Source organism: Mesoplodon mirus (genome assembly GCF_964341445.2).
Source record: "Mesoplodon mirus genome assembly, chromosome: 12".
In the NCBI taxonomy this organism is placed as follows: domain Eukaryota; kingdom Metazoa; phylum Chordata; class Mammalia; order Artiodactyla; family Ziphiidae; genus Mesoplodon; species Mesoplodon mirus.
In genome coordinates this window covers 65,834,747-65,856,846 of record NC_138988.1, presented here as the reverse complement: position 1 = coordinate 65,856,846, position 22,100 = coordinate 65,834,747, and the positions used below count along the sequence as shown (strand labels likewise).

Here is a 22,100-nt window from a genome sequence, read left to right as displayed (position 1 = left end):
CTCACCTGTCCAGGCTAGTCGCCAGGGACCAACATCTGGCCAGGCTGGAATGGGCTCAGAAACTAATCTTTGCCAGCTCGTTTTTGTATGTGGGCTTCTGATGGGGTGCATCCACATCTGTAAGAATCTCGCAGACTCTCTGACGCCTATGTTGGTGGTTTGCGGAGAAGGATCTCCTATTACTGTGTACAGAGACGATGATTACTGAGAATGCTACACAGCCTGCAGGCGGTGCCCGAGGACCAGGGGCAAGGCAGGGGCCGGGGTGCCGTGCGGGGCCGGGGGCGGCCCGCTCACTTCGGGGGGTGTTGGAGCAGCGCGCACGCAAGTGGCCAAGAAAGCCGCAGCCAGGGCGTTGGAGACACCTCAAAACCACACGGAACCTTGGGGCTCCGGCCGCCCACGGCGCGCAAGGTACGCTTCGGGGCGGTCCCGCCTGACCCCGGAAGGGAAAGTGGTTTTGGGGAAGGGGAGCGAGGAGAGCGAGTTAAGTAAAAGTAAAAAGCAAAGTTATTCTGCTCCCCCCGGGCTGCCTCGCCCCTGCCTCCTCTTTGCCCCGGGCTCCTTCAGAGGGGCTCCCTCCGATGCCGCGACATTCCCTGGGTCCCAGCCTGAGTAGGGGGACCGCGAGCGTCTGACCGCTGCTACTCCGACCCTCCGGATCCAGGTCGCCGCGAAAACCCGGAGCGGAGCATCCCTCGGGCAGGAGCCGCCCTGGGCGCGAGCCCACTGGCGCGCATGCTCAGTCGCGCGGCGGCGGCGAGTAGGAAGCTCAGCGCGGCAGTGGCGGCGGCGGCGCGGCCGGAGGGTGGGAGGGGCGCAGCGGCGGGCGGGCAGGCGGGGGCGCGGGGCCGGGGGGGGGTGCTCTCGCCCGAGGTTCCTGGGCGCTTTTGGGAGCGTGGAGCCCGGCTCGAGGTGCGAGCGAGCACGGGGGCCAACGAGCGCGGAGTGGGCGACGGGCGGAGCTCAGCCGCCGGGGGGGCGGAGCGGGCGGGGAGCCTAGGTCTCCGCGGCTCGGGACCCGGCGGCGGGCGGCGATGTTCCATTGCATCCCCCTGTGGCGGTGCAACCGTCATGTGGAGACCATCGACAAGCGCCACTGTTCTCTGGTCTACGTCCCCGAGGAGATCTACCGCTACGCCCGCAGCCTGGAGGAGCTGCTGCTGGACGCCAACCAGCTCCGCGAGCTGCCGGAGGTGAGTGTCCAGCCTCACCTGCGCGCAGCCCTGGGGGAGCGCGGCCGGGCCCCGCCAGCCTCGCACCCTCCTCTTCCCCCCACCCCGTCCCCTCCTCTCCCCTCCCCTCCCCTCTCGCCCCCTCTTCCACCTCGGGACCCGGCAGGCAGGTCCCGCGGAAACAACGTCTACGTTCATTCACCTGCTTCTTCCTCCCACACTCCTCCCCCTCCCCCTCCCCCTCCCGAAAAGTTCCTTTTCCTTCTATACAAAGCGACTTGCTCTTTTCTGAGTAGTCGCTGTAGCTTGTGCAGTTGGGACAACGTTCTGTGCCGATAAGTAGTTTATAGACATATCTAGGTACTAGCGCCCGGCACTTGTGACCGGGCAGGTGAGGAGCCAGGTGGCCGGGGCCGTTCCCGGCTGGAAGGACCGAGCGCGGCATCCGGCTCCAGGGGCGGTCTCCTTGTCTCGCATTCCCCGATCGCTGGCCGGGGCGCCTTTTCCCTTCGGCCTGGACTGGGCCGGGAGGAGGTGGGCAGCGCGCGAGAGAGCCGCGCTATCTCGGCATCTTCCGAAGAATGTGCTCCGGGCCTTATCGCGGGTGGGCCGTGCCGGGAAGAGCCGTAGCTGCCCGGGCTCCGGGACCGGCTGTGGGGGGCGGGGCAGGAGGGGGGCTGCGCCTGCGGAGCTGTGGGCAAGTGCCCTGGTGCCCTGCCTGCGTGGACCTGTTGCGTGGAAGGAGCCGCGGTGAACGTCAGCAGAGGCTCTGCCGGGTGGGCCAGCCTTGCAGCCGCCGCTCCCAGAGCGGCCAGGTTCAGCCGGCTGACTTCTGCCCTTGCAGTGATGAGTTACCTCTTCAGAGTTGTTTATGTAAATTAATCACCCTGCCGCGGCCAGGCTTGTCAAGCGACACATGCTGATTGCGCTTTAATGGAGGGTCGGGGACTGCGAACTTTTACCCTTCGAGCTTGCCCGGGGAACTTAGCTTGAGTAAGCCTGAAGGAGGAAGGTAGCCCAAATCCAGGGCTGTGCAGGAAGTCGGGGCAGTTAATCCGAAGGTGTGCAGGAAGTAGGGAGACTGCTGGCAGGCGAGAGAGGACCTTCCTGAAGGCCCGAGCGTTGGAACTCAGATGTCTTGCAGGACCCTTTGTTAACACAAAGCCAAGACATGGTCACAGAAACACTCACCAGTCAAATGTTCTGGCATGTTAGAATGACCCGATTTGTCCTCCAGCCCGATAAGAGTGTTTTAAACAGCAGAACTATGTTTTTCTCAACATTTCAAGTGTTGTTATTCTTCTTGGATTAACTTTCCTTGGTCTGCGTAGAATTGATTGGATGGTTTGCTGTGTGCAATGGGGGGGGGGGCGGTGATTATCCTCACTAGGATCTTTGCAAAGCCCCCCAGGCTTTATTTAGCTTAGAAGCAGAAAAGCCATCCAGTTCCCTCCGGCATTTATTATTTTGTGGGCATTTTCAAACACATGGTTTTGTCTGGCCTTTAGCTTCCTTAAATTTGACTTAAAAGTCATGAGTTCACTTACTGCCTTAAGTTATAATAAGTTTTAGGCATTGCTACTGCCAGGAATATAGAATACTGTATGTAATTTAATACTTTTCAAGGGCTTCAGAATAAAGTTATTAAAGCTTGAGCGAAAAGCTGTTAGACTAGAAATGTTTCCGTGCTCTTTGTGGTGTTTTTGTTTGTTTGTTTTCTTTTGTAGAGCTGGAAGATTTCCTGTGACTGGATTGGCTTTTCACTCCCTTCTGCAAAGTTTGTGGGTTTGTCTGTAATGTTGGGAGATTCAGCTTGGTATGGGAAATTATGGGGTTTGGATGTGTCAGGTATTTCTACTGATTCTAAATGGAAACTTCTCAGAAGCTCAAAATACAGTCTGATAGCCCTCAGTAAATATGGTAATAAACAAGCTTTTCAAAGGCTAGAAGTGGGCTGGCATATGGGTAATTGCTCTTACAGCTCTTAAAGTAGTTTCATAGTTTTCAAGTTATGTAAAATCTGTTTCTCCCTGACTTTTTGTGTGCCTGGGTGTGTACAAGCCAGACTCCAGCAACCGCCTTCAAAACACGGATGTTTCATTCACAGTCTTTGCTTGGGCATCCGTTGTCTCCCGTCTGAGGTCTGCATAACTCATTACCGCTGCTCACTGCAGTCCTGGCCCCCTCCCCCAGCCCCTGTCTTCTTACCGGCCACGTCACCAGTGGGCCTCTTCTGCGGACAAACCTCCAAGGTCCTCGTCGTGGTGGCCATACCTGCATTATGTTCTCGTCTCCGCGATTCATTTGCAGCCAAAGGGGAGGCCTGCATCCCCCAACCCCAATAGCAAAAGTACACATGCTCCCCAGCCTTCAGCACTGAGAAAAGCATCTCCTCTCCCTGAAAGTCTGCAGCCTCTGATTTGCTCCAATCCCCTTGTTTTCCAAATTGAGACTCAGGATTGAAGTGACTTTCAGGGCTGTGCAGCTGGTGTGATACAGTCGCTATGGCCAGCCGCCCCCCCCCCCCCCCCCCCGCCACAAGCTCTCCCCTTTCATGCATCTGCCAACTGAGCAGGAATCTGGACTATTGGGCTTCTCACCTCCATCAGAACCTCAGTTATTTAGCCCCTCCTGGTTTACTCCTGTCATGTAAGCTTGGCCTCAGTAGAGCCTTTATTGACCCTCCAGGATTTGCTAGTTGTGGGGGATACAGAGATTAAACAAGGTTTAATCAGCAGCTTTGTGGGGAGACAGTGACTTTAGTACAGGTGTGGTGGTTGTGGTTGGAGCGGGCACTGCAGTTATCAGTTGCCGCCGTGGGTACTGACCTAATCTGCCGACCTTTTGCTGAACTCGCATCACTGTCCTCAGCAGTGTCCCCACCCTGTGAGCCTCTCATGGCTGCAGGGGACTTAGAGCCCTCACCTTTGGCCTCACTACCCCTTCCCATCCTCCAACTGGTCCCCTTCCCCAGCCCCATCCCTTTGGGATGTGTGTTAACAGAGACACCTCGAGGTGCCCCCTTGGGAGCACGAGCTCCGCATCCAGTGGGTCCTGCTGGGTAAACCCCTGTTTATCTGTTGACTGAAGGCTGCTGAGTCTGATGCAGATCTTTCTCCTCTGCTGCTTTCTTGTCCCTTGAAGCTCATCACTGCTCCAGCATCTGTCCTTCTCTAATGGAGTCAGAGCATATCCAGGTCTTCAGAAGTGAAGGTCATCCACGTGGTGCGGTTGTTTTATCTTCCTCTCCTGCCTTCCTCTCTGTGTTCCTGATGACATCAGTTTTCCCCTCAATCTGTGCACGATGCTCAGATATCTTCAAACATGTGTTTACTGTGGTCTCTCTAGACCATTGCAGGGCCTGGTCTACTAGGCAGCAGACACTTGGAGTGAATGCTCTCAAGCCTCTCTAGGTTAAAAAGTTGAGTTTCATCCTGTCACCTCCTCTTAGAGTTCAGTCAGTCCTTCCGTGATTGCCAGATGACATTATCTCAGATACCTGCCCCTGCCCTTTCTTGTTTCTCGTATCCTGCTTTATTTTTTTCCCTAGCCCTTAGAACATTCATCACCCCCTGGTTCCAGACTGTGTCCTTGCTTGCTCGTTCTTTGTCTCCTCAGCCAGAACTTAAGCTCCATGCCAGCAGGGGGGTTTTTGTTTGTGGCTGAACCTAGGACAGTATCTGGGACACAGTGGGCATGCCTGTTGCCTGGATGAGTCCTCACGTGCTGTCACGGGGAGACAGCCCTGTTTCTTTGCCATTGTGATTGCCTGTGCCACGCCTGACTTGTACTGTGCACTGGTCTATTGGAATTAGTAAAGACACAGATGTTCAGAATTCAGTGGTCCTCTCCTGCCTATCTTTGTTCTCCGTCTCTTCTATGCTGGACACTTTTTTATTTTGGCCGTGTGTGAGGCTTGTGGGATCTCAGTTCCGCAGCCAGGGTTTGAACCTGGGCCCCCGGCCGTGAAAGCACCAAATCCTAACCTCTGGACCACCAGGGAATTCCCCTGTGCTGGACACTTTTGACCGCCTTGTCTTTTCGAAATAATCTTCGTGCCTTGTAAACGTAATTCCTGTGTAACGAGACTTCAGCCTCTTCGCCTGTGATCTGTTGAGAGGATATCCATCCCCACTTGGAATAAGTCCCTTTTGTCTTAAACCCACCGTGTTTTAGTTTAGGTCTGGCTCCCTGCACTGGCTTCTCTCCCCAGCAGTTCCATTTCTGGAGGCCGGGCCAGCCATTCTTCCTGGCTCACAGGTTCAGGGACTTGCCTTCTTGTCTCCATCCATCCTGTCACTAGGTCCTGTCATTTCTTCCTTGAGAATGCCACCTTCCCTCTGCGTCTCTGTCTCCCCCAGCTGGTTTCCCCTGGATCCCTGCTGTGCGTGTCTGGACGTCCTCTACAGAGGCTCTCAGGGCTGGTCTGGAAGGAGCAGGGGGCAAGGCTGCTGGAATCAATTCAGGTGCTGCTCCATCACTTTCATTCTTTCTTCAAGCCTCGGTTTCCTCACGTGTCACAGTAGCACCTACTTTATAGGGTGGTTCTTGGGATTGAAGAGAGTATGCGCGCAGAACACTTACAGTTAGGTCTGTGATGTCTAAGATCTTTCTGGATACTATGGCAAGATGCTTTTATTAGGAAACCATGTTTTTTTTCCCCATATAACAAATTTATAATATTTATACAGTTACTCAATTCTTTCACCAAAATATAATATTTTCTTGATTTTTGAGGAAACAACGTATATTAAACTAGAGTTTAAAGACATCTTCCTGGGAATTTGCAAGTGATTTTTTAAAACCAAAAGTAAATTTTTAATATTCTTTTAAATAATAATTAAAAAAATCATAGATTCTGTAACATCCAGATGACCTTCCAAATGAGGCATGTCATAAAGATTTCCTCCCAGCGTTAGATTGCGAACCCCTTTGATTGTCTGTAGCGAACGGGAAAGGACAGATGTGGACTTATCGCAGAAATTGTGTTTTGGGGTCAGATGAGGGCTGGAAGTACATGAACAAAGGGTTCACGATGGTCCGTTAGAGAAGAGTGGTGGCTGGCTGGCTGAGGGGATGCCAGCCCCACGGTGGTAGAGCCCCACAGAGTTGCCAGGAACTTGCTCCAGGTATTCTTGTACTTAACGCACTGTGTGAGCAGTTGAGCACATGGAACAAAATTGCATCATTGTCATACGTCATGTTCAATGAAAGCTGAGCTCTCTTTTATTGGTTTTTATCCAATTTTTACATTGTCTCACCTTACAGTTTTATAAGGGCTAAAGCATATGAAGCTTTAGATTTGGACAGACTTAAGTGGCATTATAATGAAAATAATTTAAGGCAAAGCCCAGGGGGAAGGGCGTCCAAGAGAGCACTTGCCCCTGAGAGCCGTGACCTGCACATTTCTCAAGTTAGGGAAACTATCTGAAGTTCTGCTTTCTCAGAGAGCCTGCTGCTGTTACACAGTTTAGCTCTTGGTTGTTTTCCTGTTCTGTTCCGTGTTAGTCCAGTGCCCCTCCCTCATCTCCTGTTCCCTCTCCCCCCCCACCCCCGCTTTACAGGTGAGGAAACTGAGGCCTGGGGAAGATGTCATTTGCCCCAGGTTGGTGGATGTTGGAGTGCCTTTGATTAACTTTGAGTATCTGCTACTTATTAATAATATTCTACTAGATGCCACTTTCTGAGATTTTACTGAGCTCCAAACATTGCATTAAGTTCTCTCTAGAAATTATTTCCCTTAAATGGAACCACCGCTCACTTTAGCCCTTATATTTCCAGTTTTGCCAGTGTGGGCACCGAGACTTACTTAGGGAGTTGTTTCGGAGGCTCGTGTAAGGAACTTGGCCAAGGTCAGCTGTGGAGCCAGGGCGTGCCTCCAGCTCCGTGTCACTTGCCCCTGGGGACAGGGCCTGGCCCTGTGACAGCTCTGATGCATCTCCGTCTTTGGGGAGCTGAGGGAAGACTTCAGAGGGGGTGACATTCACGTTAGAAGGAAGAAAAAACCTGTCGTGGTCGCCAAAGCCCATCCTTCCCAGGTGGCTCGAGCGAGGCTGCCCAAGTGGTCGCGGGACTGGAGAGGGGCCAGGAGGGGTCTGGACGGTGTGTCAGGAGAGGCGCCGCACAGGTGGACCTCTCTTCTGGGAAGGTGGTCCTGGGAGGAGCAGAGGATGCTGTCAAGAGCCGCTGTGGTGGTCTGGGTGGGAGGAAACCATCTGGCACCGGCGGGGTGGGCAAGGTGGGATGGATCAAGGACGTTCAGGCAGGGGGTTTCCTGCCCTCTGGTCCAGCACCGTTTCTCCTCTTCCCCCTGCCGTGCTGTGCTGACCGCCTGAGGCCCTTCATCAGGGCTCTGGGGACACTAAGCACAAAGCATTTACCTCCTTGTTGTAGACACATTTTCCTCGATTGTGGGGCGTGTCAGCATTGAACTTGTAAATTGCTCGCTAAGCTGTGTGTAGGCATTGGCTTAGGGGAGAGATGGACAGCCAGAGGTGCTGGGGGTGGGAAGAGTTTGTTTCTTTTTTTTTTGGTTTCAGTTGAATTGGGTCATCAAGTTGATAAAATTGCAGCCGTAGTAACCCTGGAGATCCTGTGGGTTCTTTTTTCCCAAGTAACATGAATATGTGCTATTCGTGTACCAGACCACGGACCTCAGTTTCCTCTGTTCTCTGCTGATGCTTTAAAACACTGATGCTTGGAGCCTTTTGATTTCCAGAGTCACTTGAAGTTAACTCGTTGCTGAAATGTTGCAAAAAAAATTGCTCAATTCTTTGAGAAAAAGTAAAACTATTCACTTAATAAACCTTTCCTAGAGTTGAGAAAGTTGTGTCATGCTGGTAACAGCAAAATGAACCCATTTCCCCAGCCCCCCTCCCCTCTTCCCAGGGGCTTCCAGAGAGAAGGGGCCACTTCGGCCCCTCCTCACAGCTTCTGGAGCGTTATCCTCTCTACCAAAAATTGCAGCTTCTGTAACTCTGATACTTGGGTACTTGGGATTTCCTTAAAAAGGACCCTTTACCCAGGCTTGAAATTTGGGGGGTAAAGCATAGCTGATATTTACACAAGAGGGTCAGAAATAGCAGTGTAAACATTTCTCAGCAGTGATGACAAAAATCCCAACCATGGTCTCGCCGAGCCATGAACGGAAGCGTTGGGCTCTTCTGGGTGTGGATCCAGTAAGGCTGCAGGCTTCTCTCTTTGCTCACAGAAGTCTAGAGGAAGTTTGCCTATTTTAGGATTTTCCCCAGAACACGGGGCTAGATGTTTGTCCTCCACTTCATGGGATAGTTATGAGGGGCGATGAGATCATGGGCCAGATCTTAGTCAATGCACAGGAGAAACTGCTGGATGTCCATTTACTTTCTCTTGGGTATTATTTAGTGGACAGGGATGGTAATTTACTATTGCATGTGGTATTTTAGAAGATCTAATCGAGTGTGTGTGTGTGTGTGTGTGTGTGTATGTATGTGTATGTGCCTGTAGTGTAAAATACTTTGAATTTCTAGAAGTAAGATGGAATACTAATTTTTTTTTTTTTTTTTTACTTATCACTGTTTGGAAGAATTTCCTTATCCAGGCTGTAACTTCTAGATTCCAGAGAATTTGACTCAGTTGGGAGACATTTGGCATTTCTGTTTCCGAGAACCACAAGGCATGGATTTATCATGTGGTGGGTGGAAGGTGTTACACCTAATCGCAGTGTGTTCCAAACTGATTCCTGGATAGCGTGGCCTCCCATCCTGACCGCTCTGGTCACCTTTCTTTCCACAATCCACACCCACTTCTGGGGGAAAGATAATCGAGGGACTATCAGCTGACTTGTGGTGGACGTGGGGAGCTTGAGTCAGATGAGCAGCTGTGAAGCCCGGAAGGGAGCTGCCAAACCTCTGAGGAGGTGACCTGGGCTCTGACTGCCTGACCTGATGTGGAAGATGCTGTGACCTGGGCTCTGACTGCCTGACCTGATGTGGAAGATGCTGTGACCTGGGCTCTGACTGCCTGACCTGATGTGGAAGATGCTGTGACCTGGGCTCTGAATGTCTGACCTGATGTGGAAGTTGCTGTGACCTGGGCTCTGACTGCCTGACCTGATGTGGAAGTTGCTGTGACCTGGGCTCTGACTGCCTGACCTGATGTGGAAGATGCTGTGACCTGGGCTCTGACTGCCTGACCTGATGTGGAAGATGCTGTGACCTCGGCTCTGAATGTCTGACCTGATGTGGAAGATGCTGTGACCTGGGCTCTGAATGTCTGACCTGACGTGGAAGTTGCTGTGACCTGGGCTCTGACTGCCTGACCTGATGTGGAAGATGCTGTGACCTGGGCTCTGAATGTCTGACCTGATGTGGAAGTTGCTGTGACCTGGGCTCTGACTGCCTGACCTGATGAGGAAGATTCTGAGGCCTCTGAGGCTCATGCTGTTAGTACAACCTGCCTGAATTTGACTATGATGTGGCCTTGTTTTGTCTTGTTATTATGTGTTGGATGCATAGAAGAATTCAAAGAATAAAAAATGTGACATTTGGGCTTCCCTGGTGGCGCAGTGGTTGAGAATCTGCCTGCTAATGCAGGGGACACGGGTTCGAGCCCTGGTCTGGGAAGATCCCACATGCCGCGGAGCAACTGGGCCTGTGAGCCACAACTACTGAGCCTGCGCGTCTGGAGCCTGTGCTCCTCAACAAGAGAGGCCGCGATAGTGAGAGGCCCGCGTGCCGTGATGAAGAGTGGCCCCCACTTGCCACAACTAGAGAAAGCCCTCGCACAGAAACGAAGACCCAACACAGCCAAAAAAAATAAAAAAATAAAATAAATAAGAAGACCCCAAGATCACTATTAAAAAAAAAAAAAGTGACATTTTCCTTGATTCCTTCCAAGTGATACCAGACATGAACAATCTTAGAACATATCCTTATAGACTTTTCCTCTTCACATACCACCATATATTTATCATTGTTAAAAGGAAAAGAGGACTCCTATATAAATTACTTCTCTATAAGTTACTATGTAAATTGCTTCACGCCTTGCTGTTTTGTACTTAACTCCGTACCCTGGATGTCTTCTGTGTCAGTATGTACAGATGTTTGTTAACATCGGTGCTGGTGCTGTAGGTTTCCTTATATAGGCTATGCCATGATTTATTTATTTCACCATTCTCCTTTTGCTGGACATCTAAATTGTTCCCAACTCTTGCAGCGATGAACTACACTAGATTGAATGTTCTTGTTCATATTACTTTGTACACACATGCAAACGTTTCTTTGCATGGGTTCAAGGCGCATAATCATGGGATGAAAGGGTACATACTTTACAAAGTTCAGTAGATGTTGCTAGCTTGTCAAAGATGATTATTTTTTAAATCTGAGTTGGGTGGAGGCATGGTGATAGGAGACATCTACCCACCTTACAGCTAAAGAAGTGCAAGACGAGTGAGGTAAAGTGATGGATCAGAGCAAAATGAACATATGGGCGGTCCTCTCCCACTCCTGGCTCCAGGTCCTGTGCTCTTTCGGGGGGCTGGAGAAATAGGTGGGGAGACGGGTTCTGTCATCTCTGCCCCCCTCTCTCCTCGACTGGGGCTGTTTCCCAGAGACCTGGGAAGACCCTTGAGTGGGCTTCCGTCAATACGATATTCGTTCCGGGTCTTTGGAAGACTGACATCTAATGCTTGCATTCAGGTGGCTTATGCTGTTTAGTCGGGCAGAGAGGTTGGCGTCACGGAATTCCTAATGTGGGTTGATTTGGTTTCTGGAGCAGGAGGGCAGGGCAGCGTGCAGGCTGTGGGGGGGCCGGTCAGCTCCTCCCTCCGTCCCTTCTACTGATGTGTTGCTTCTGGCCTGGATCTCTTGCGTGGTTAGGAGATCGACCCCTTAGCTGTGACACCTGGGACAAGTAACTCAGCCTCACTGGGCCTCAGTTTGCTCATCTGTAAAAAGGTACTAATAGACCCCACCTCATGTGTGTGAAGAGTAAATGGGTTACTCTGTGTGCTGGGAACAGTGTCTGTTACATAGACGGCACCCAATCAAATCTGCTGGCTGCTGTCATCATTCTTGGCTGTTTTGTGAGAGAGGCTTCAAACCCCTTCGTCCTGTCTTCTTCAAATCCTGTCTCAATTCTTGGCGGGAGACATCTTTCTAAAACACAGATGTGATGGGCGACTTCCTGCTGCAGTGGCTCCTCGCCTGCGGGGTACAGCCTGGCTCTTCTACCTTATCTCCCATCTCTTCCCTGCTTGAACCTTGCGTTTCAGCAGCACTTAGCTGCCCTTGGTTACCGGTCTTTTCATGCCTCAGAGTCTTCATTTTTGTGCTCTGTCTCCTGGGAGTTCCTCTTTGTTGGCTTCTTTGTCTGCCTCCCTGCTGGTCATCCCGTGGGACACAGCTCAGGCGATCAGGTTCCTCTGAGAACACTTCCCTTCCCTCTTCTCTGGTTTCTGGGGACACCTGTGTCCTTACTGTTACCTCTTTGAAATGATCTCTGTCCCCCATCGAAGCCACAACACACCTTTTCTTCTTTGCTTTCCTGCTGCGTCACAGAGCAGACATTGAAGACATATTCGAGCAGCATTCTTGGGGACGTTTTCAGCCCTTTTGGCAAGTGGATTTAGAAATGGGTTGGGGGCAGACTGTAAGTTGAGCTCACCGATTACTCCACGAAGAGCCGGGCTCTCTGCCATCCTTGCTTGTATGGATGGCGTCACGGTGGTGCTGGCACTGGTCTTGCAGTTGGATAGCCCTGGGCTTGTGTCCGTGCTCTGACTGACACTAGCCCTGACCTTGGACAATTCACATAATCTCTCGAGCCTCAGTTTCCTTATTTGTCTTGAAGAGGTGGTGTTAGGGATGTTCAAGGTCTCTTTGAGTTCTGACCTCCCTGGATGCTAATTTTATGACATTTTATGACTCGATGCCACAGTGCTAACCTGAGGGGAGTGGTCCCCACTTGTGCACGTGACCCGTGAGGTTGCTCCGTGAGGTTTAGTAGAACCAGAAGTCCAGGCTTAATCATTATAATCAAGGATTCGATAATAAGGAGAAGCTGTTCCAAACGCTTACCCTCCTGCGGTCAGTTGTTGATTCCCAGAACCAATTAAGGGAAAAAGATCAGCAGATTTTCTTTGGTTAAAACACACACACACAGACACACAGACACACACAGACACACACAAACCCCAACAACCTTTGAACACTGAATTTTTTTCCCTTGTGTCAGTTGCATTCTCCCAGCTTTTAGAAGTGAGGTAAAATAGGCAACTTGGCTGGGGCTTTTTGTCTCCTTTTTAAATGAACTCAAGCAGAGTTCAGAGGCGGTTGTTTGAAAGTTCACTCTGGGTTGATTTGAGCACCCGAGAGACTGTATTTTGGGAAACCTAATTTGGGGACTGATGATTAAGGAATATCTATGGGTTAAAATCAGACTGAGGTGGCTTTTCGAGGAGTATATTAGGATCAAAAGCTACAGCCTTCTACTCTTCTGCTGAAATTTGCTTTCCTGACTAGATGTTGGTGTCAGGCTTCCCAGGCAGTGTGATTCAGGAGTGGGGGTTTGGGGGGTCGATCTCTGCTGGGTCCTGGCAGACCCTCACTCCCCCTTCCCCTATGCACCCTGCATCTTTATTGAGTGCCGGCTGTGCTACAGGCATCCTTCTCTCTGGCAAGGTGGGTATCTTGCCTTGTCCTAACGGAGCTTCCATTCCAGGTAAGGGAGACCGCTGGTAAATGGATAAGCAAATCAGAATTTCAGATAGTGATCAGAGCTATAAAGCAAACCAAATGGGGAAATGTGGTTGAGAGCCATGGAGAGGCTTCTGTTTACTCCGAGAATACCTCTCCCAGGAGGTGACCCTTGCCCTGATGCGGTGAGGCATCTGTGTGAACAGTGCAGAGCTCCTTGCAAAGGCTCGGGATGAGTTTGGGGTGTTTGTGGGCAGAACGAAGGTCAGTGCGGCTGGTATGACAGGGTGGCGGGTGGAAAATCAAGGTGAACATGTTGGTGGGGTTAATGTATGTCGGAGCTCAGAGACCCCAGTGAGGAGTTTGGATTTTTTTTCACCAGTTGAAAGTGTGGCAGATCGTAAGCCTATAGATATCTGATTTGTGTTTTAGAAAGTTCACTCTGCTGGCAGGTGAGAGTTTAGTCTCGAGGGAGGAAGGGTTCACAGAGCAGAGAGACCTGGAGAACTGATGGGGACTTGGACCGGGGTGGTAGCAGTGAGTGAGGAGATTTATCTTGGGGGTAAAGTCAACAGAACCTGCTGATGTATTGGATGTACGTTTTTGGGTTTATCAACCGGGGCGCTGGCAGAGCCTTTATGGGGTTTGGGAGGACCAGGAAAGGGAGTATAGTGGCATAGGACCTGGTAAGTCCTTGAGTTGGGGTGTGGTGAAGTGTTTATGAGACCCAGAACTTAGGGGTGGAAGCCTGGGTATCGATAATTATAATAAAGACAGCAGACATTTTTTGAGCAATGTGCCCCGAGCTGTGCTTTGCCTAAACACTTCCCATGATGAACTCATTCAATCCTCACAACAAACATAAATAGCTTTATTATCCTCTTGAGGACACTAGGACGCGGAGAGATGACTTAACTTGCTAAAGTCACACAGCTAGTACGAGCAGGGCTGGGGGTCACACTGGGGCTGTCTGGTTCAAGAGCCAGTGTTCCTAACCACTGGACCGTCTTTCCTCAAGGTCACATGCATAGAGACCACGTCTTTGGCACCGAAAGCCACCTGATGGGCCAGGAGTTGCGTCCACTCTGAGAAAGGGGACAGAGACACCTGTGCCGCCTGGGTTATTTTTGCATTGTTAAGAAAAAGAGCACTGAGCTGAAATATTTTAAAAATTAGGTCACCAAATATTAATGTGCTTATTCACGCATAATCTTTCAAAGAAGATTAGTGGCACCCATTGTTGGGGGCTGGATTTTTTTTTACCTTCAGGAGAGAAAATGAGTGCTGGTTTTATCCTAGGAGTGTCTCCATTATAATTCTGCTGCCAATGATTCAGCTATTATACTATTGATCTCTGTTGTCAAAGCATGATATCAAGTGATTAGCTCATGAGGCAGTTACGAGTCTTGACTGTAAAGGTCAGACTCATAAAGAGGTTCGAATGTACTTTCTGGAAGTATACACATTCCAATACTGCTACACATGGACGCTAATAAGATTAGGTTAATAGAAGCTATGCGTCTTATAGGAGATGCACCTTACCTAGTAGCATGTGACAGTAATTCACCTACCTTGATTTGCGATAACTTGGTTCTAAAATGGCAAGAGGCGGTAGAGGAAAGTGTCACGTTCTCTCTGAGAATGGTGGTGATTCACTGAAGTTACACAGAGGCCAAGAGAAAGCAAGCCCTACCCCCACTCTTCAACCTCACGCATGCCCACCCCTCTTTAGAACTTACTGTTCGAAAAGAAAAACTGTCTCAAGATGTCTTTGTCAGGCAAATAGAGAAGGGGGTAATTGCTTGTGAGGTGTAGTTCCTGTAGTCTTTAAAAATTTCTATATTCTAAAATGTTTGATTTCGACATTCGGGTTTAGGTCCAAAGTAAGTCAGGTAACTTCTTTGGTTTCAGCTCACTGGTCATTTCCCCTCATAGAGGGTTTCAGCCTTGAAGAAACAGGAGCGCCTTTGGAATATTCTTGTCTGTGAGTAACAAACATCTCAACCTAAGATGCCTTAAGTGACAGAGGCACTTAGGGCCCTCACGTGTCAGGAGGCCCGAAGGAAAGTTAGGGCTGGTTTAGCAGGTCGGCAGTGCCGGGCACTGAGGGGACTCCTGAGTGACTCGCAGTTCCTCATATGGTGGCACCCGGGGATGGGCATATGCAGAGTCACGGGTGGATCCTGGACTCTTTTTCTGGCTTCTAGTGGGAGGCAGGGAGGCAGGGAAGGTGAGGAGTAGGAATACGGGGTGGGGATGGGTGAGGCTGCAGTGCTCCTGGAAGGAGGAGGGGCAGAGACAGCGCCCGCCTGCTGGCCCTTGCAGATGCCCTCCTTTTGTGACGTCTCTCTCGTTTAAACCTGTGTCTTCTGCCAGAAACACAGGGACCGTCTGCTCAGGAAAAGTCTCCGGCAGGATTGATTTCTGTTCCAAGGTATTCTTAAGAAAAAGAAAAGCTTGGACATGTCGATGTTTTCCCTAGGTTTCCTTCTCACCATGTGTGAGAGAAAATTTGTGAGAGAAGAAAAAATAAGTCAAGAAGATATTATAAAGATTAAATTACCAGATATACTTATTTCCTAAGTTGTTAAATTCTAACATGCTAAGTACTTTTTAGTACTTTCTGACTGTGGTCTTTAATGGTTAAATTTCTGTGACTCAGTGGTCTCGTGTCTTCCAGACCTCCGTGCCTGTCGGTTGCTGTGCGCTCCGCTCAGAAGCCTCTTCTCCAGGGCAGATGCTGCCTCCTCTGAGAAGCCCTCCCAGCTCTGCAGCCATACCCATGACCCCATGTCCCTGCAACCACCCCCCTACCTTCCCCCACCCACCGCAGTCCCTCTTGACTCACCTCTCTCCTGCTGTTCCTCAGGGTTAGACTTAGCTGTGCATCTGTTTGTTTCTCTCGGTTTGTCATCAGGGACTTGTTTTATGCATCTCTGTCTCAGACAGTGGGGAACTCACTGCTTTATTCACAGGAAATGTTCAAAAAATGTCTGTTGCATTGAAAAAAAAAGTTTTTATGGGGTAGCTGAGATACATAAACCTTCGGACATTTCCCTTTGGTGCCACAGTGTGGTGAGTTACTCCGAGGGGCTGGTGGTGCCGCAGTCCAGCCTCAGTCAAGTTCAGCCTGCGCCCGGTGTCCCTGGAGGGACCCGCTGGCAGCCAGCAGGGCGTGTGGTGGGGCTTTGCTGTGCACTCGGGTGGGAGGCTGGGGCTGAGGCAGTGCATCCTGCCGGCGCAGGGTCCAGGGAGAACACAGCATTGACCCTGCTCAGGCCTGTGTCTTTGCAGAGGCGTGGATGAGGAGTGAGATGGCCAGGCGGTGCGGAAGGTCTGCCCACGGGCTGGACTGCCTGCCCTCGCCTTGGAAGAGCGGAGGGAAACCTCAGCTACTGTTTTGAAAACACCCAGTGGAGCTCTTTGCTGACCGCCTACCGTGTTTCAGACGCACAGCTAGGCATGTACACAGGATTTGCCTGGTCCTCAGGTCAGCCTTATGTGGGAGGGTTTTTAAAGGCCCCATTTTACAGACGAGAACACAGAAGCTGAGCCCTTGCCTGAGGTCACCCACGTGGGAAACAACCTGGTGGGAAGTCCAGGTCCGGGGGCTCCAGAGGCCCTGCTTTTTCATGCCATGTTCTCATGTGGCAGAGCCAGGCTGGGGGTCCTGAGATCAACACGCAGCTCACGTGCATTGAAAGGCCAGTGAACTTATTAGGTACTGGGTGTGCAAAAGTGAGCAGTGGCATCCGACACCCGGGCATGTCGTGCCGAGCCCTTGGAGCTGGTGGCACAGGCTTTCTAGGGGTGGAGGGAGGCATGTACAACCCAGCCACATTTTTTTTTTTTTTTTTTTGCGGTACACGGGCCTCTCACTGTTGTGGCCTCTCCCGTTGCAGAGCACAGGCTTCGGACACACAGGCCCAGCGGCCATGGTTCACGGGCCCAGCCGCTCCGCGACATGTGGGATTTTCCCAGACCCGGGCACGAACCCATGTCCCCTGCCTCAACAGGCGGACTCTCAACCACTGCGCCACCAGGGAAGCCCCCCTTTTTTCCTTTGTTTTTTGATTTTTTTTTTTTTTTTTTTGCCAGCCACATTTTTAAGGAGAGGGACAGCTGGAGCCCCGTTGTGAGTGGCTGTGAAAGCCAGGTTCAGGAGGCTGGTCCTTATTTTGTCATGGAGGCGTGTCGTCAGTGGAGTAAGCCCTGGGGCTCTGATCAGACTTGTGTGGAGACAGCTCAGCCTGTTGATAGCTTGTGCGCAGATTTTCAGGGGAGCGGGACAGGGGCAGGGTTTGGTGACTGACTGGCTTTAAGAGTCTGGGCTCAAGGATAACGACTGAGGTTTCAGCTTGAGGAACTGGGTACCACCCTCAGAATTTGAGGACCGAGGGGAAAGGTGCGTGTGGTTAATAAAAGATCAGGGCTGGGGGCTTCAGTATTCTCAGTGGAGGATGGGGTGGGGCACCTGCAAGGTGAGGGAGGAGGGGGCGGGGGGCGGGCTCAGGGCATTCCTGGGTGGGTGTGAATTCCCGGGGGTGCCTTTGGCCTTCGTGGGTTGTTCTGTTTTCCTCCAGAAGGCTTAGCTCTACTGGCCTGGGATAGAGGAGGGTGGGGTGTAGGTGCCCAGTCCACCTGCGGGGAAGGCCGGCAGGATGAGAGGGTGTGAGGCCCCTGAGGTTTCTGATGCGTAAGGTTTGGGATGCTGTTTCGGTGGAGAGAGGGGGAGGTTCCCGCAAGGGGGAGAGGGTCCAGGAGAAGCAGACGTGGAGGGAGTGGGAGAGGTCGTGGCAGGTCTGGAATATCGGAGTCGAGGTGGTGACGGCAAGCAGCTCGGAGTGGGGTCAGCGTTCCAGGGTGTGACCAGGTGAGGATGGTGACGCCCAGGGTGTGGCGGTCACTAGCCTCAAGGAAGCCAGGGGCTGCGAGGCTCACCTGTCTCAGGATCAGCTGTGCAGTGGCAGGTGGGGGGCGTGGGATGGGGAGGTCCAGCCTGAGACAGGCCCGTGGGCAGGAGGCACCCACGCCCCATCTGGAGGGGATGCCCCCACCTGACCAACCCAAGGTTGGAGCTGGTGGCACAGGCTTTCTAGGGCTTTTTGTGAGGGCCTCCTGCTACTGCCTAACTCAGTGCTTTGTTTTTCTTTTGCTGGAAAACAAGATTTTCTATGTGAAGTCTCCTGATTTCTAATTGTTGACATCTTATTATACAACTTAAAAACCACACCATGTATCAAGTGCACAGGTTGGGTTTGGCTGGGCTCCTGTCGTCCCCTCTGCTCTACAGACCCTAGGACTTTGCAGGGGTTGGGGGGTGACTGGGAACTGGAGCCCACTGTCTTGGTAGCTCCGGCGCCTTCCTGGGCATCGCCTTCTGTTTGGAGGATGGAGGTTTTAAAGATAAAGACCTAACTAGCTAATTAGTTTTCCAGTGGGAGCTAATAGGGGGGTGATAGTAATCTGAAGCTTTTGGCTCAAGTGAACCGCAGATCCTGATAAAAATGTGTGAGCAGTCCCGCTCCTTTCCTCTGGACAGAGCGTCCCTCTTTGGCAATCCTGTTTCTTTTTCCTTTTTTTCTAGTTTGCTTCCTGACTTGTCCTTCCTCTTTTGCTTCCTTCCAGCATTTTCTTTCCTTACCCTTTTGCCCATCTCTTCTTTTCATATTTACTTTCTCCCCAGTTCATTTTCTCACTCAAGTTCGGCTCAAGTTAGTTGGCTAAAGCAATGTGTAGATCAGTTTTTTTGGGTGTTGATTCAGTAAGCTTTTATGTTCTATTTTCTTAGTTTTCAAATTTGGTGAATGAGCTGTAACGTAGGCACGTGTGCATCCAGAGGCATGGTTTGCCCTTCAGATTAATCACCCTGCCGGTTTGACTCAAATTTCAAAACCACTGTTTATCCTCAGGCCACCCACACCTACCTTTGACCATCCCTGGAGTTTGCAGGTCTTTGTTCCTTTGAAGGGACATTTGATGTTTGGGACAGGCTGGGACTAAGTCTAGAGAATAAGGTTATGGATCTGTCTGGGAAATACTGTAGTTCCCTGAAGCACTGACCCAGGTCTTCTGTCTTGCTGGGTGGAGGGAGGGGCCCCAAGGTGGCTCCAGTGGGGAAGTGCCCAGATGTTGGAGCAACGGCACCTGCCTGGGGTCTGTGCCACTTCTCTGTTCCGTTTTCAGCCTGGCTGTAAAGGCTTTGAGTCCAGACACACTGTATTTGTGAAGTGATGAACCGTTAAATTTTCCCTCTTCCAAAGACATTTTACTTAGACCTGGAGTTAGGTAACGAAGGTATGATTTCTCTTGGCCTTTGAAATACTGCAGTGGACTCTGAGACCCGTGTTACTGTCTTCATGGGCCTTTTGGGCTCTAGGCTCTACGTTGGGAGGCCCTGGGGTCTGGGCTCCCTCAGTGGTGACTGTAAAGAATGATGTGCATGTGGCCACACGCCGGCGCCGTTGGTTGGTGACCAGCACGCGCACGAAGCAGGCTTGTGGCCGTGCTGCCTCCCCTGGCTGCTGGCCCGCAGGCACCACAGGGGTTCGACTTGGTTCTTTATCAGAAGCACCTGCGGAGTTCTTTGGAAACCTATGGATTCCGGAGCTGCATTTCCAGAGACTCTGATGCATTATGTGCCCGGGGAGGGGGCGCCCCAGGTAAGTGGTGCTGGGGGTCCCACAGCCACACCCTGAGAACCACGGGTGCGGTGGGCTTTGGGTCGAATGGGTCAGGTTCCTGCCCTACCTCCTCTGTACTGGTTCCGTGGTCTCGCCGAGTCACTTCACCATCTTTGAGCCTCGTTCTCTCATCCTTTTTGTTTGTTTGTTTTTGTTTTGTTTAACTTTTTTTTAACATCTTTATTGGAGTATAATTGCTTTACAATGGTGTGTTAGTTTCTGCTTTATAACAAAGTGAATCAGTGATACATATACATATATCCCCATATCCCCTCCCTCTTGCATCTCCCTCCCACCCTCCCTATCCCACCCCTCTAGGTGGTCACAGAGCACCGAGCTGATCTCCCTGTGCTATGTGACTGCTTCCCACTAGCTATCTATTTTACATTTGGTAGTGTATATATGTCCACGCCACTGTCTCTCGTCCTTTAAGTGAGGCTGGTGATGCCATCCGGGGAGGGCGTTGTGAGGAGTGCAGTCCGTATACACAGGGCACCTGCTCTGCTTGGCACATGCTATGGTGCTCATCACCTAGGGTTGGAAGTCAAGGGTCTCCATCATACTGTGAACTTCTGGTGTATTTGTCAGAGGGAGTGGTTTGCTGCTTTCTCCTCTGGCCTAGAGTCCCTTCCTCTGTGGGGCCCATGGATGATGGGCCCCCTGTCCTGTTGTCCCTGGTGTTTGTGGCTCAGCCTATAGGTCCAGGTGTGCCATGGGGCCCTTAGTGGCCACAACTTGAGATGTGCCCTTCTCTCATTTTCTATTCTACTCTCCCACTGGGCCCTTCCTCTCGCGTGCTTGCGTGTGTGCACACACGTGTACACACACACATGCACGCACAGCTGAGCTGGTCCCAAGGAGCTGTATCTGAGGGCTGGCTCAGGCCCAGTCCTCTCCCCCCAGGTCCCTGAAACATGGGGACAGTTGTCTGTGGGCCTGGCCTGCCAAGGGGACTCTGCAGCCTGTCAGAGCTGGCTTCTTCCTGCTGGGCCTGCAGGGAACTCAGGCTCCAGTTTTCAGGGACAGACCTGGGTTCTCTTCTCCCTCCCCTGCGTCCACAGGCTAGTGAAGCAGGCTCAACACACAGACAGCTGTCTCCGTAAAACTTCGTCTCAGTCAACGTGACCTTGATCTTCCTGGAAGACAGGCAGGCCAGCTTTTACAAAATGTTTTGTTTTTATTGGTTTTTAATGCTAGCCCCAAAAAAGAATGCCTTGGTTTTGCCCCAGGGTTCTGTCAAAACAAAACCCTTCCCATATCCAGGATAGAAGCAGGTTTGCCGAGGACCCGAGCATGTTGCTGTTGAGTTTCCATCTCCCCTTTGTGACTTTTGAATAACTCCGCATTCTTTTCTCGCTAGTCATTTAAAATCTTAACTGAAAGTTTAGCGTTCATAACGTGAGCAATTTTGGCAAATGCATGAAGGTGTGTCTGATGTAATTCCAGTCTCAGAAGCAGGTTTTAAGTAAAAGAGGCTTTAATCTTCAATGCCTTTGTCACTGGGCTATTCATTAGATATTTTGAGGATATAAATTACGGTGAGCACAGTACCAAAGGGCACATTTTTGTTTCTCGTTTGGTATATTTCCTTATTCTTGGCTTGCTAATTATATTCGGTATAATTTAGGCTTGGACTACAAAATAGATGTTGGGTCTGTGTTCTCTGATTGTTATATACTAATACTTCTGCATTCATTACCTGATGGAATATCCAAATGTATTTTAGGAGTTGAACCCCTTCATCTCTCTCCCAACAGCCTCTTGAATCTTAAGCAAAAGAAACACGTGGGGAGAGAGAATTCATGGAGTTGGAAATTCTAAGTGCCTGACGCCTATAGAAATCAGTCAAAAGCCTTTTTCTGTGTTCATTTTGAGTTACCAAAATCAAAATAGAGCTAAATTTGTAGTCAATGCTTTTGAATATAGCTTATTTCCATAGAATATTTAAATAGTATGTTAAAGTTCCTTATTCAAGATTTTAGTAATTTTCTAGTGTTCTTTGTAAACTAAGTATTTCTTTGAAAGTCAGCTCATGGGGACTAAAGGGAAGGGTGATGGGTATGTACTGGCTCTTCTTTCCTGTTCTTTCTGATTCACGCATCGTGTGAATGCTTTCCTAGGTGCCAAACAATCTGAAACAGTGTGAGGGCTCCCTAAAAACCCAGCTGTCTTCCTCTTTACAAACATTTCATCACATTAGTTTCATGGTAAGACAGAGAAGATAGCCAGAATTTTAATTAGTGCTTCAACTTTTAAGCTAAAAAAATTCAGTTGGGTTGATATTTTTGATGCTGGCAATTGATTTTGGGGGGTAGTATTTTTTTCCCCGCCTCTGATTACAGAAGTGATACTGATGCCCATTTTGGGAACCTTGACAAATGCAGAAATGTTTAACGAGGCAGAAGAAAGTCCCCCATAATTGCACCTAAGATTCGAGTCCCTGACTTCAGTGAGAGGTGGTGATTGTCTAGAGTTCCACTGCAGGGCATCCAGCTAGCTCCCCAAGGAGCCCAGGGGGGCATCCTTCACCCTCCAGCATCCTGGCTACCACCTGGCATTGTGGATGT

At 50.6% G+C, this 22,100-nt stretch overlaps 1 protein-coding gene across 2 annotated transcripts in view; it reads left to right on the top strand.

Moving 5' to 3' along the window:
- Positions 1-858: 858 nt before the first annotated feature.
- Positions 859-22,100, top strand: part of LRRC1 (leucine rich repeat containing 1) — a 129,520-nt gene continuing 108,278 nt past the window's right edge. The window contains exon 1 of one of the 2 annotated variants that reach the window (XM_082638175.1): positions 859-1,196. In XM_082638175.1, coding sequence (XP_082494301.1) covers positions 1,038-1,196 — 159 coding nt within the window. In that variant the 5' untranslated portion in view covers positions 859-1,037. The remainder of the gene's footprint in view (positions 1,197-22,100) is intronic. The other variant, XM_082638176.1, reaches the window with a different exon arrangement.